At 48.8% G+C, this 13,955-nt stretch overlaps 1 protein-coding gene across 1 annotated transcript; it reads right to left on the reverse strand.

Annotated features, from left to right (window-relative positions):
- Positions 1–4,066: 4,066 nt before the first annotated feature.
- On the reverse strand, positions 4,067–12,586 carry slc40a1 (solute carrier family 40 member 1). Its single transcript, XM_015003145.2, has 8 exons — positions 12,231–12,586; positions 12,047–12,114; positions 11,208–11,367; positions 10,844–10,959; positions 8,672–8,798; positions 8,274–8,519; positions 7,288–7,923; positions 4,067–6,644 (listed from the first exon to the last, which is right to left on the reverse strand). Exons 1-8 carry the CDS (start codon positions 12,265–12,267, stop codon positions 6,334–6,336), a joined length of 1,701 nt encoding a protein of 566 aa, XP_014858631.1. The 5' UTR covers positions 12,268–12,586; the 3' UTR covers positions 4,067–6,333.
- Between the last annotated feature and the right edge of the window lie 1,369 nt (positions 12,587–13,955).

The following is a 13,955-nucleotide window of genomic DNA, read 5'->3' on the forward strand; positions in this document are numbered from 1 at the left end:
ACTGCCGGAAACAGTCGACCTGTTTACGACAGTAAACGGTTTGAACTTAAACTTAGAAAACAATGGGATGTTTTTTGGATAAAATTATCAGAAATGTTACAAAAAATGGTTGATTTGGGTCACATTCTGCTGATCTTCCTCCAGACTTTCCTCTACTTCGGGTTTTCAGCTGAACTTTAGTCTACATCTTTACGCTGACTAATGGCTGACCTTTGAACCCAGGGACAATATGGCTCCAGCCTGACTTCATTATCAGCAGCCTTATCGGGGCTGACTGGTTCTGGTGGAGGTTCCGGCTCGGTCCAAACCCTCGTCCTCATCACCTCATGACATGTCAGATGTTAGTGAGCTGACCTCTCATATTTTCAGAAATGTTTTTCATAAACAGGAACTTCTCTCCAGTCCCAGTTCCTGCTGCTGGACTTTCACCGCCGTCAGCACCATCAAATAATTTTATCCCAGTTCTCGCATCCAGTTCCTGCTGGTTTCTGTAGAACCTAACACCATGACGGTGCAGCTCCACAGCCCTTGGTTAGCAGGTCAAAGGTCATCACAGATCAGAAAAACACTGAAGGACGGAGGAAGCCTCTTCTCTCTAGAATCAAGATGGCAGCTGGACTGATGTTAGCGGAGCTGCATCTGGGTGAAAAACCACGTCCAGTTTTTATCTGTCAGGAGGCAAACTTCAGAGGATGTAACAGACGGAGTGATCGATTTTTACAAATAATATCTGAAAAGTGTGGCATGCATTTGTGTTTGGGCCCCCTTTACTTGGACGGTTGTTTCCATCTGCTCCTTTTCAGTAAGCAACACCTGACAGCAGGATGCATTATGGGAAAAGTGTGAGCCAGTGAGGGCTGTGGTTATTCATTCATTTATAAATGTCTGTTTAAAACTTAATATTTAATTACCATGGATATTTACTTTATCAAGCTAAATATGCAGTTTGATAACATTAGCAAACTAAATATTTACCGTATTTTCCGGACTATAAGCTGCTACTTTTTTCGAAGCTTTGAACCTTCCGGCTTATAGCCTGTTACGCTTATATGTGTATTTTTCTTCAACCACCAGGGGGCTCTTCAGCAGGAAGTGAATCATTGGAAGTCAAAATTGGAAATAAAAGAAGAAAGTGCCCATTAAAACACTCCCTTCTTCCCTCATTCGTGAACAAGATCCCCAGATACTTAAACTCCTCCACTTGGGGCAGGACGACCCCCCTGACCCGGAGAAAGCACTCTACCCTTTTCTGGTTCAAGACCATGGCCTCGGATTTGGAGGCACTGAGCCTCATCCCGGCCGCTTCACACTCGGCTGCAAACCGCTCCAGCGAGAGCTGCAGATCACGATCTGATGAAGCCAACAGGACCACATCATCCGCAAAAAGCAGAGATACGATCCTAAGGCCACCAAAACGGATCCCCTCAACGCCTTGGCTGGTCAGAGATTCTGTCCATGAAAGTACTGAACAGAATCGGTGACAAAGGGCAGCCTTGGCGGAGTCCAACTCTCACCGGTAACGAGCCCGACTTACTGCCAGCAATGCGGACCAGACTCTGACACCGGTCACACAGGGACCTGACAGTCCATATCAAAAGGCCCGGTACCCCACACTCCCAGAGAACCCCCCACAGGGCCCCATAGGGACACGGTCAAACTCCTTCTCCAAGTCCACAAAACACATGTAGACTGGTTGGGCGAACTCCCAGAACCCTCCAGGACCCTGCTGAGGGTGTAGAGCCGGTCCAGTGTTCCACGACCAGGACGAAAACCAAACTGTTCTTCCTGAATCCGAGGTTCGACTATCCGACGGACCCTCCTCTCCAGGACCCCTGAATAGACCTTACCAGGGAGGCTTAAGAGTGTGACCCCCCTGTAATTGGAGCACACCCTCTGGTCCCCCTTCTGAACAGGGGGACCACCACCCCAGTCTGCCAATCCAGGGGAACTGCCCCTGATGTCCATGCGATATTGCAGTCGCGTGAGCCAACACAACCCTACAACATCCAGAGCCTTAAGGAACTCCGGGCGGATCTCATCCACCCCGGGGCCCTGCCACCCCCGGGGCCCTGCCACCCTGGGGCCCTACCACCTCTGCGCCCTGCCACCTCGGCGCCCTGCCACCCTGGGGCCCTGCCACCCTGGGGCCCTGCCACCTCGGCGCCCTGCCACCTCGGCGCCCTGCCACCCTGGGGCCCTGCCACCTTGGGGCCCTGCCACCCTGGGGCCCTGCCACCTCGGTGCCCTGCCACCCCCAGGGCCCTGCCACCCTGGGGCCCTGCCACCCCCGGGGCCCTGCCACCCCCGGGGCCCTGCCATCCCGGGGCCCTGCCACCTCGGCGCCCTGCCACCCTCGGGGCCCTGCCACCTCGGCGCCCTGCCACCCCGGGGCCCTGCCACCCTCGGCGCCCTGCCACCTCGGGGCCCTGCCACCCTCGGCGCCCTGCCACCCCGGGGCCCTGCCACCTCGGGGCCCTGCCACCCTCGGCGCCCTGCCACCCTCGGCGCCCTGCCACCCCGGGGCCCTGCCACCTCGGCACCCTGCCACCCTCGGCGCCCTGCCACCCCGGGGCCCTGCCACCCTCGGCGCCCTGCCACCTCGGCACCCTGCCACCCTCGGTGCCCTGCCACCCTCGGCACCCTGCCACCCTCGGCGCCCTGCCACCCTCGGCGCCCTGCCACCCCGGGGCCCTGCCACCCTCGGCGCCCTGCCACCTCGGCACCCTGCCACCCTCGGCGCCCTGCCACCCCGGGGCCCTGCCACCTCGGCGCCCTGCCACCCCGGGGCCCTGCCACCCTCGGCGCCCTGCCACCCCGGGGCCCTGCCACCTCAGCACCCTGCCACCCTCGGCGCCCTGCCACCCCGGGGCCCTGCCACCTCGGCACCCTGCCACCCTCGGCGCCCTGCCACCCCGGGGCCCTGCCACCTCGGCACCCTGCCACCCTCGGCGCCCTGCCACCCTCGGCGCCCTGCCACCCCGGGGCCCTGCCACCCTCGGCGCCCTGCCACCTCGGCGCCCTGCCACCCCGGGGCCCTGCCACCCTCGGCGCCCTGCCACCTCGGCGCCCTGCCACTCCAGGGGCCCTGCCACCTAGGAGCTTCTTAACCGCCTCGGCGACCTCGTCCCCAGAGGTTGGAGAGCCCAACCCAGAGTCCCCAGGCTCAGCTTCCTCAACAGAAGGCATGTTGGTGGGATTGAGGAGGTCTAAGAAGTATTCCGCCCACCGGCCCACAACGTCCCGAGTCGAGGTCAGCACCACACCATCCCCACTATAAACAGTGTTGGTGCTGCACTGCTTCCCCCTCCTGAGACGCCGGATGGTGGACCAGAACCGCCTGAAAGCTGCACGGAAGTCTTTTTCCATGGCCTCTCCAAACTCCTCCCACGCCCGAGTTTTTGCCTCAGCAACCACTCGAGCCGCATGCCACTTCGCCTGCCAGTACCCATCAGCTGCTTCTGGAGTCCCACAGGCCAAAAAGGCCCGATAGGACTCCTTCTTCAGCCTGACAGCATCCCTCACCGAAGGTGTTCACCAACGGAAACGAGGGTTGCTGCCGCGACAGGCACCAACAACCTTGCGGCCGCAGCTCCGATAAGCCGCCTTGGCAATGGAGGTACACAACACGGTCCATTCAGACTCAATGTCCCCCACCTGCCCAGGACGTGTTCGACGTTCTGCTGGAGATGGGAGTTAAAGCTCCGCCTCACAGGGGACCCGCCAGACGTTCTGTTATTGCTTTTTGTGTTCTTGCATTCTTTTGTAATTATCTTCACATTAGTTAAAATGGTCTCAAAACAATATTATTGTTTATCACAGTAACTCTGGGACAGTTTATCATCGTGACTCAGCCTTTTCTTAGCTCCTCTTTCCGTCGGTAAGGAGTCGAAGCTGCAGGTCGTTCCTGCTGAACTAGACTCCTCCTCCATCACTGAGCAAATCCAGGTCGGTCTTTGTCTCTCAGCTCTGGTTACAGTCCAGTTTCAGCACTTTGACACTGGATACCTTCAGAGAGCTCACACACACACACACACACACACACACACTGAAGACTCGACACACAGCCTGGTTTTCATCCAGTTCTTTATTTCTGAACCTCTTCATCTACTGGAGTGTGATTTTTACACAAACCTGATTCCTTTATGATTTCACGCTCTTAACTAAAAAACTACAATACTGTATGTTTATATACAACACACACACACATACATTTAAAGTAAAGGAGATTAGAGCAGGTGTTTTCAAATAAAATGCAATAAAAGCACAAAATTAGCACAGAAACGACAAGATATAAAAACAGTTAAAAAACAAACGGTTCATATTTATTTCTATTCCTCTAAGCTAAAGTCGACTCAGACCTGATGTTAACATGGAGTTAGTGAGTGATAATCCTGACTAGGACTCCCTCGGTTCTGCTCCGCTCCGGGCCGGTTCTGATGACCCGGTTCGGTTCTGTGTGCGTTACGCGGCGGTCGGCAGGTTTCCAGTAAGGCGTTCAGACACAGACAGGAAGCGGATAAAGCTATAAAGTTTTATTTATAAGGTAAAGAACTGTTCAGACCTTTGGGGTTAAATATTCATTCGTCTTGATTTGCTCTGTAGCTTATATCGACCCGCATCGCCCAAAACCACAATAATCTGGATTATTCTGACCAGATTTAACTAGAAAAGGTTCCGATTCTGCCACAAATTCTTCATATTTTACCTCTGCTGTCATCTTTTAAACCAGTCTACACTCACGGTTCTAAAGACTTTCTGGAGTTTTCATTGGACTTTCTTTGCTTTTTTACTTATTTTCATCCCAGAACTCAAATAAAGTCCCAGTAAAAACATTTGTTCAGGTTCTGTTGGAGCCAGAATGTTGAGGTTGGCCTCATGCTCAGCTGAAACAGCAGCACAGGTCCAAAGAAAGAAAAACCTCCAGAAAGTCTGCAGAGTTTTACTCAAGACCATCTAAAATTTAAAAGAACTTGATCTGTTTGGACCCAAAATGAAAAGCATTTTGGGTCCAAAGATTCTAAGTTTGACTTGATCAGCAGCTTATTTTGGTCTTGATCAATAGTTCTTCAGGCTTTCTGAAGCTTTTGGGTTTTTTGGACTCTGGCTGAGGATTATAACTGAATCATACAGGTTGAATTTTCTTCTGTTCATCTCCATGAGGGTCTTTTTTTAAAAAAAAGGTGTTATTGGCTCTAGCGGCCTTGAGACCAATAAAGGATGACCTTTGACATGAGGCAAAGGTCATCAGAGCGGGACTACGGCCTCCAGGTGTGAACGACAGCCTGAGCTGTTTCTAGCTTCAGGCTAAAGGAAAACTCTGTGAACTGCAACAAATTATCAACAGCCAAAGTCCAAAGAAAACTGTTGAGTCTTTTCTGAAGACCATTTCTTAAAACCAAGTTCAGGAAAACAAAGAACGACGAATCTGTCTGACATGAAGCTTCAGCGACAGGAAGTGGCGGCTGGTCAGTGTGGCTGATGGAGACGTTTGTAATTTGAGGATCTGGCAGTTTCTCCTGGCGAACGCGCTGCTAAGTGTTTATAATATGTGCCTTTGTTGTCTTCCACCGCAGACGACTCGTGACTGAGGGCAGACCGTGGTTAGTGGGCGGGGCTTCAACTTTGTGCAAAAAGAAACTAAAAAACTGAACGAGTGCCCGATGATCAGAGTGGAATGACAAACGTCAATCACATAAAGTGCCTGAGTAACGACAATCACAACAGAAATCACTGAAGAACTGAAACATTATTGCAAACTACCTGAAAAGACGATTTTCTTCTCTTCTAATGGGAGAAAGCTCAGCCTGCCTGCGGTGGTGCTGCCACCCGCAGGCGCGGAGACGTACTGCAGAGACCTGGCTTCCCTCACTTCCTTTTCCACCAGAGACTTTGGTAACTAAGAGCTATTATTGCGGTGCGCGAGTTCTTGTTTGGCACAAGAAAAACACAATACTGCTGATAAAGTTAGTGAATAAATATAGTCGGACCCTTTAAGAGGCCAGAGAGTTTGGTTAAGTAGGAGGCGTCTCCGCAGCACCGGCGAGAGGCGTTCAACCCGCGCCCCATCGCCCGCTTCCCTGACCGTCCGCCGCCGCCGCGTACGGCCGGCCAACGGGAGGACGTCATACCTCGGGTCGAATGGAGGAGGCGGAGCCTCGACTAAACTATGTGTTAATAAGCAAACCCCGTCTTAGCTAAAGCTACAAGCTAGTTTTCTGTGACGCTAACCCGTCTATCCAGCATCAGGACGCTAACAGCTACAAGCGTTGGTGTTAGTTGGGTGAATGAGAGGCAGGGCGGTCCGGCTGGGTCACAGTCTCTGTAATGGCGGCTCTACACGGTGGTGGGGGGCGAGGCGTCCGTCTCCGCCTTCTGCTCCGGCGAGCAGCACAGGAAGAGGCGGCTGCCCAGGCTCTTGAAGGCGAAGCGGAAGTACATGGCGTGACCCATGGCCACGAAGGACACGGAGATGATGACGAGCAGGCCGAAGGCCTCGGGGTTGGGCGCCAGGATCACCATGATGAAGTGCAGCAGGTCGAGGAGGTAGTTCATGGAGTTCTGGACGCCGTTGATCACGCCGCGCTCCGACTCGATCACGTTCTCCTGGATGAGCTGGGTCACGGTGAGGTCAAAGGACCACAGACCTGCAGGGCAGAGGAAGCAGCAGTTAGTTTACTGCCTCATTAAAGCCACTTCACTCTGCAGTGGCTCATCTGGAACATTATTGGCTTCAAAGGTTGCAAATATGACTTCGTCATCCGGAGGAGATACGCGGCACGCCGACCCCACGGCGCCGCGGCAACGGCCGCTCACTTTATCAGGAGAGGAAGGAAACATGCCGACGCAGCAAACTGAATCCAACCAGCTCCAGATTATCAGGACAATCAGATTATTAATCTCTGACTGATTTGACTTTAGAATCTCAACATCTATAATTATTACAACTTTATTCTGGTAATATCATGACTATTAACAAATTACTGTTGTATTATTACAACTTTAAAATCTTTACTATTCTCTTATTCTAATTTCATTCTTATTATTTTATTTTGTACATTTTTTCTCATATTACGACTTTAATCTTGTAATTAAAGTATTTTTTCTTAGTCTTAAAATAAGGAGTTTTTTTGTTTTTGCTGCTTTTTTTGCTCCAGGACCCACTGAGGACTGGGTCAAAGGTCGCCAGCCGGAGTCCACAGAGAGACTGGGATTAGCAGAGATTAAAGGAAGTCTGGCAGCTTAGCAGGAGAAAGTGAAGAAAGGATGAGGGAACGGGGATCTGCTCACCGACTCTCGCGGCGATGACGCCAGCGAACAGCAGGCTGACGGACATGTAGGACTGCAGCGGCGGCGGCTCGTGGGCCGGCGGCGGCGGCGTGGTGGCGTTGGTGCTGAAGGCGGCGCCCAGGCTGTGCTCGGCCTCCGGCAGGCTCTGCTCCCCCATCAGGTGGGCGTACAGGTCCTGGAAGGGCGACACGCTCAGGTCGAAGGGGCTTCCGGGGGCGAAGACAGAGAAGACGCACAGCAGGAGGCAGCAGAGCTGCGCCGTGCCGGAGATGAAGCCCGTCCGGATCAGGCCGCACTTCTTGCGGATCCAAGTGAAGGCCACGGTGCCGCAGATGCCGGAGATGGCGGAGGCGCCCATCAGCAGGCTGAGGATGGAGCCGTTGAGGCCCTGTGTGTAGGCGAAGCCCGTGGTGATGCAGTCGAAGCCCAGCACCGTCATGTAGAGGAAGGCCAGCGACATGCCGGCCAGGAAGATGTCCTGCTTGTAGTAGGCCACCCAGCCGGCCCTGAAGGTCCGCAGCGGCTGGCTCGCCGCGCCGCAGCAGCCCGCCGCCTCGCCGGGCTCCGCGGCGCCGGGCGCCACGGCGTCCATCAGCGGCTGAGACGATTCCTCAGGACTCTGGCCGTTCTCACAGTCTGTCAGGGAAACAGGAAGCTTTGGATCAGCATCACAAGTTTAAATTATGACAATAAAGGCTTAATACTACCAGAAGAAAGAGCTTCGATAAGAATCAGACATTTTCTCTGCTCTCTCTGATTCCTGATCTTTTCTTGTATTTTCGCCTTTTCCTCATAATCAAATCATTTTTCTCAGTCTGGCTGTAGAACTCCACAGCAAACTGCATGAATGGGACGAAGTGGTCGAGCAGGAAGTGTGTGTGTGTGTGTGTGTGTGTGTGTGTGTGTGTGTGTGTGTGTGTGTGTGTGTGTGTGTGTGTGTGTGTGTGTGTGTGTGTGTGTGGGGTCCGAGGTCAGGCCGCCGGTACCTTTGTGGGGGCTGAGCTGCTTGAGTTCGTGCTGCGGCTCCTTGTGTCCGGCCTTCAGGGCGAGCGCCGGCGTCTTCTGGTAAACCTTCCACAGCAGGCCGTACTCCACGCACATGGAGGCCAGGTTCCAGCCGGAGATGAAGCCGCAGCCCACGAAGTGCGAGCCGAACGCCATGATCTGGCCCACCAGCATGGGCGCCAGGATGTTGGTGAGCTGGTCGATGATCCGCACCGTGGCGTTCATGTCTGCGGGAGGGGAAACGCCATTGGGTCAGCGGGTTCACCGCAGCAAATCTCTTAAATAGCTCAGAACAATCAGGAGGACATAAAGCAATGAGAGCGAGTCAGCAGCGCGGCGGTCCAAAGTCTGACACTCAGAGATACGAGCGGAAACTCACCGGCCAGGCTGCTGCTGTCCTGGCCGGCCACCACCACCACCCAGTCCCTCTGGATGGTGATGGAGGTGGCCGTGCTGGCCAGGTTGGCCACGTTGGCGATGCTGATGACCAGGATGTAGCAGACGGTCTGCAGGAGAAACACACCAGGATTTAACCCCTGAACTCCTCTGACTGCGGTTCAATCCTGACAAAGCTGATTTTTCCTACATTCATTAAATGCAACAAAACTACAAACTTCTGCATTAACATGTCGTCTGACGAGTAAAACTGATATTAAAAACCATCGTTGTGTTTCAGGAGGCGCCTGGTCATGTGGTTCTGTTGGTCATGTGATGATGATGCAGTGAAGGATTGTGGGATGTTTGAAGGAAGGATGTGATCACATGAGGAGGACGTTAAGCCAACACGGAAATGCACAACAGAACGCAACCAACCAGTATTTTAACACGATTAATCAATTTTACAGATTATTCTGACAACTAAATATTCTAAAGACTAATCAATTATGACAACTAATCATTTAGTCTATTGATTCTGTCAATTAATGGATTTTTATGACGATTAATCAGATTAAAAAAACACATTCTGCACATTTTTTATTTCACTTCTTAAACCTTTTTATATAATATTGGAAAAACATTAAAAATGCAAATAAATAATTTAACTCTTTTTTAAATATCAAAATCAACAATTTGTTGTTTAGAAAAGCAAATCAGGTAGAAATCCAGTTTTAACTCATTTTATAAAACTTAACATGAAATAATTGCTGAGTATTTGATTACGGCTCTGTCTTCATGTTTCTGTGCAGATTTTAACATTTTTGCGTAAAACTTTTCTTCTGCGTCGTTTTGCCTAAAAGCATCTCAGTGCTGCCCTCTGTTGGTCAAACGGCGCCTAAACAGTTAAATTCTTATTTCCGAACAACAGAAAAAAGTTTTTTGATAAGAAGTCATTACATTTTTCCACAAAGTTTAAAGTAATGGAGTTTATTTCTTTTATTATTTTTATTTTTTGGCCCATTTGGCCATGTCTCTCTTGGCTCCGCCCAATTTGCTGGGATTTACTTTAACTGAATATGAGTAAATATTTAAATGTTTGTAAATAAAAATGCTGATTTTTAAACTGTAAATGAAAGAACTGGAGCAGCTTTTTAAACTAAATTTGTTAAATAATTGAATATTATTATCATTCACTCCTTTATCGTGTATTTTGAAGGAAACTTTCGTTCAGGACCTGAAAGTTCTGCCAGTCAAAGCAAATATTTTTGACAAAAAGAAACTAAACTCAAAGGTCGAGTTCTGCTCTCCTGCCAGGTTATGCAAACCGACCAGAATCGATTTCTTTTTTTGGGGAAAAAATCTATAATTGTCTGTAAATAATTAGCAGGTAGCAGAAGGCGAACGCTGCAGGTCAGCTGCGCCGTAATAAAGGCGTCTTAACGACTCAAACTGACACGTTGTAAAACAAGTTTAGGGCTCAGCTGCTCCGGTCGGCATGGCAACAGGAATCTGTCAGCAGGCGGATCAGGGAAGGATTTTCCTCCGTTTTCAGTCACATGAGCAACCTGCTGACTGGGCAACATGCTGACTGGGTGGCCTTCAACTGGACACTGCAGCTTCACTCAGCGTCCCCCTCCCACACACTCACACACACACACACACACACACACACACACACACACACACACACTCACACACACACACACACACACACACACACACACACACACACACACACACACACGGCAGACAGAACGCCTTTGTCCTGACCCGGGCCGGCCTGCCGAGTCGGCACGCCTGCAGCTCCAAACCAAACAACCGGACCACCCGCCACACTTTTCAGTTTCTAGGTTCCGTCCTGTTTCTAGGTTTGCGGTCATTAACTAGGCCTGTCATGATAAAGTTAGCTGCAATAAACGATTATGTTGTTTTGAGGCCATCTTCAAATAATAAACACTTTAATAAATAAACAAACAACAGAAACAACAAATGAATTATGAAATGACTGGAAACAAAACTGAGACCAAAACTTCAGACCGAAAACTTTTATCATCCAGTTTGTGGTAGAAAGAGAAAACGGTAAATCATGCAAATAGAAATGATTGAGTTTTTATTTTATCATGTGATGAATTGATTTATTGCTGATTGATAAACTGTTTCCAGTGGATCTTACCAGAATCCAGCCATTGTAGAGCTCCACCAGCTGGGCCTTGAAGTGGAAAACCAGCATCAGCAGAACGCCGCAGGTGATGACGCAACTATTCTGGACCAGCAGCGACGTCTGGGCCACTGTGGAAACACCGGGGCCACGTCAGACCGGACCGGGCAAAACGCTCCGACCCAAACACACCTGACCAGACCAAACACACCTGACCAGACCAAACACACCTGACCAGACCAAACACACCTGACCAGACCAAACACACCTGACCAGACCAAACACACCTGACCAAACCAAACACACCTGACCAAACCAAACACACCTGACCAGACCAAACACACCTGACCAAACCCATGTTGGGCGTTCAGACACTGACCTTTCAGCCGGGGGTTCCTGTCCACCCAGTTGCCGATGTTGGCGCCCAGCAGCAGCACGGACCCGGCCACCACCAGGCCGTAAACGGCCGTGAGCAGCAGGCTGTTCCCGTACAGCTCCACCAGGAAAACGGCCACCGCAAAGTTCCACATCCGGTCACCCTGCAAGCAGACGCACATCCAGACATTTCATATTTCTACTTTCCGTCTCACTTTTTTATTTATTTACATTTCCATAAAACACATTTACATATCTGGCTGTAATTAGCTGCAAATCTGGAAACTCAACAACATTCAAAAAAATTATTCAGGGCCGTTTCCATAAAGGAAGCTTGATATGAAAATATATAAAGAACTTACAAACATAAACTGTTTTTCTACAATAATCACAGTTTTGTTCTGTGATGCATTTATTTTTCCAATGAAATGCAGAAGAAAAGGAGTTTCATGTTTTGTTTGAATCTAAGATTCTTTAGAAGCAAAAAATATCTGTAAAATAGTTTTTTTTTGGAACAAAAAACAACCAACAGGACAAAACCTTAAATGACTAGTTCATTTAAAATAAAAGAAAAAGTAGTCTTCATGTATATCAATTTATAGACATATTTAAAGCGTTTTTTTCTTTTAGATAATATGATAAAGAATACCACATTTTTTATTTTCTATAATTAGACAGATTTGGAAACTACACAAACAAGGAGAACAGATATTTCTCTTTCAGGTGAACCAAACTGCCAAAATATTTGGTTTATTATAATAAATGAATATATGAAAATATAATAAATATAATAAAATATAATAAATGAATCATATTTACAGGTAATATTTCAGCTCTACTCACCCATGTTGACAGTGCATGGCCCATGTAAATAAGAAACTTGGCTGAAGTGAAGAAATGTCTGATGGATTCTGAAGAGATATTATTATTATTATTGTTATTATTATTATTATTATTATTATTATTATTATTATTATTATTGCCCCTGGGTAATTACACAAATATCGTTGTATAAATAACATCTCACCGGTGCATGTCGCCTTCTTGGGTGCAGTAGTTTCCATTTTAAAGCGTTTTAAACAGCCTGATTTTCCTTCTTTTGTGCTGGAAAGGAGCGGACCCTCTGCTACCTCTGCGTCCAACCGTCGGCAGCAAGAAGCAGAAAAATCAAAAGAAAACGCGACGTTTCTCCCCTTTTCTCCCTTCCGAACTTAGCTAACACTGTAGCTGAAGTTGGAAAGAAATGTTCTTATGTTCTGACGGATGGGTTCGACCCAGAACAGACGGGGAATGGCTGCTTCTCTGTCCGGCTTCGGACCGTGGCTCCGTCCGCTCTCCTCTGCTGCTCTCTGTTTACGTCCCCGCCGTTACATATACCCACGCTGTGACGTCACCATTTGCATGGGAGCACAAACAAACGCGGTGCACTCCCCACCGCACGCGCTCATAAGGAAGAACGACAGAGAAGTGAGGGTTAAAAATGGCGGAACGCGCCTTCACGAAAGGCTGTTAGAGGACTGGAGCTCCGATAAAAACCGGTTTTAGTCATTTTCTTTTCATGTTTGGTGACTTTTCTTTATTTCAAGTGCCTCCATTATCAACATGTTTACATCTAAAAAGGATCAAATCTGTCAAAATCAGTTCACAAATAGATAAATGATTTTTACCAAGAGGAACCAGAAATATATGACCAAAATGACTTTTGTGATCAGTGCCGAATAAAGGTTGAAACAGAATTTGATTGGGTTGCCCTCTTCCTATTCAGAACTTTAGCAGCAATTTAATTGATTAATTTGGTTGAATTTGGGAAATTTGGGCTTAAAGTTCAAACGGCTAAGCTTACAATCACTGAGTTGTGAACAAACTGAGCTCAAAAAAAGCAAAGATTAAACTCATAGCATCAGATTCTAACTTTGTTAACTGAACAGTCCTGGTCATGTTCAGGAATAAGCCAGGCTCAAACCCTGCTGGTTCCTGGGAAGTTCTGGAACAGTAGCATCAGCATGGAGGACCGTGCTGCAGCTGCTGCTGCTGCTGCTGCTGCTGGTGCTGGTGGTGCTGCAGCAGCTGCTGGTGCTGGTGGGTGCTGGTGGTGCTGCAGCAGCTGCTGGTGCTGGTGGTGCTGCAGCAGCTGCAGCATTGGAAACAGGAAAAACAGAACAACACAATGACTTGACAGATTTTGGACAAAATGAACTGTGTGTTTCCATTTGTAATTCAAAGTCATAACTTCTGTATTCCAGGACAGAAAATTAATCTGAAACATCTCTGCAGTGGAAACTCGGACCTCAGCCTCCAGAACGGCCGGAGTGTGTGAGAAAGCTGCAGAAAAAAAATATTTTCATCCATTTTATCTGGTTTCTGTTTTGGTAACTTGTGAGAAACTGATCAAGTTGAATTTTTGATTTAAAAATTTAATTAAACATTTTCCATGTTTAGCTAAAAGCAAAACAAAAAAATTACATCTTAATACTTTTTTTAACATGTTTTAAAACTAAATTTAAAAATATGCAAATGCTCAAAAATGTACGTGGATCATAGATTAGCATTAATATACAATCTACATGATGTTCTCCAGAGAGGTCAGAGGTCACTAGGCCGCTCAGAGGCCTTCAGGACAACATGCAGCAGGACGTCTGGGCTTCCAGGAAGCTGTGCAGCAAAACCTCAACACTCCTTAAATATTAAAGAGGTAACTTCATCTCTGACGTTGTGCCAATAATTAATGAGCTTCCAGAACTGGAGGCCCTTC

This window comes from Poecilia mexicana, unplaced genomic scaffold (assembly GCF_051168715.1).
Source record: "Poecilia mexicana isolate PSO_F unplaced genomic scaffold, ASM5116871v1 scaffold_2, whole genome shotgun sequence".
Classification (NCBI taxonomy): domain Eukaryota; kingdom Metazoa; phylum Chordata; class Actinopteri; order Cyprinodontiformes; family Poeciliidae; genus Poecilia; species Poecilia mexicana.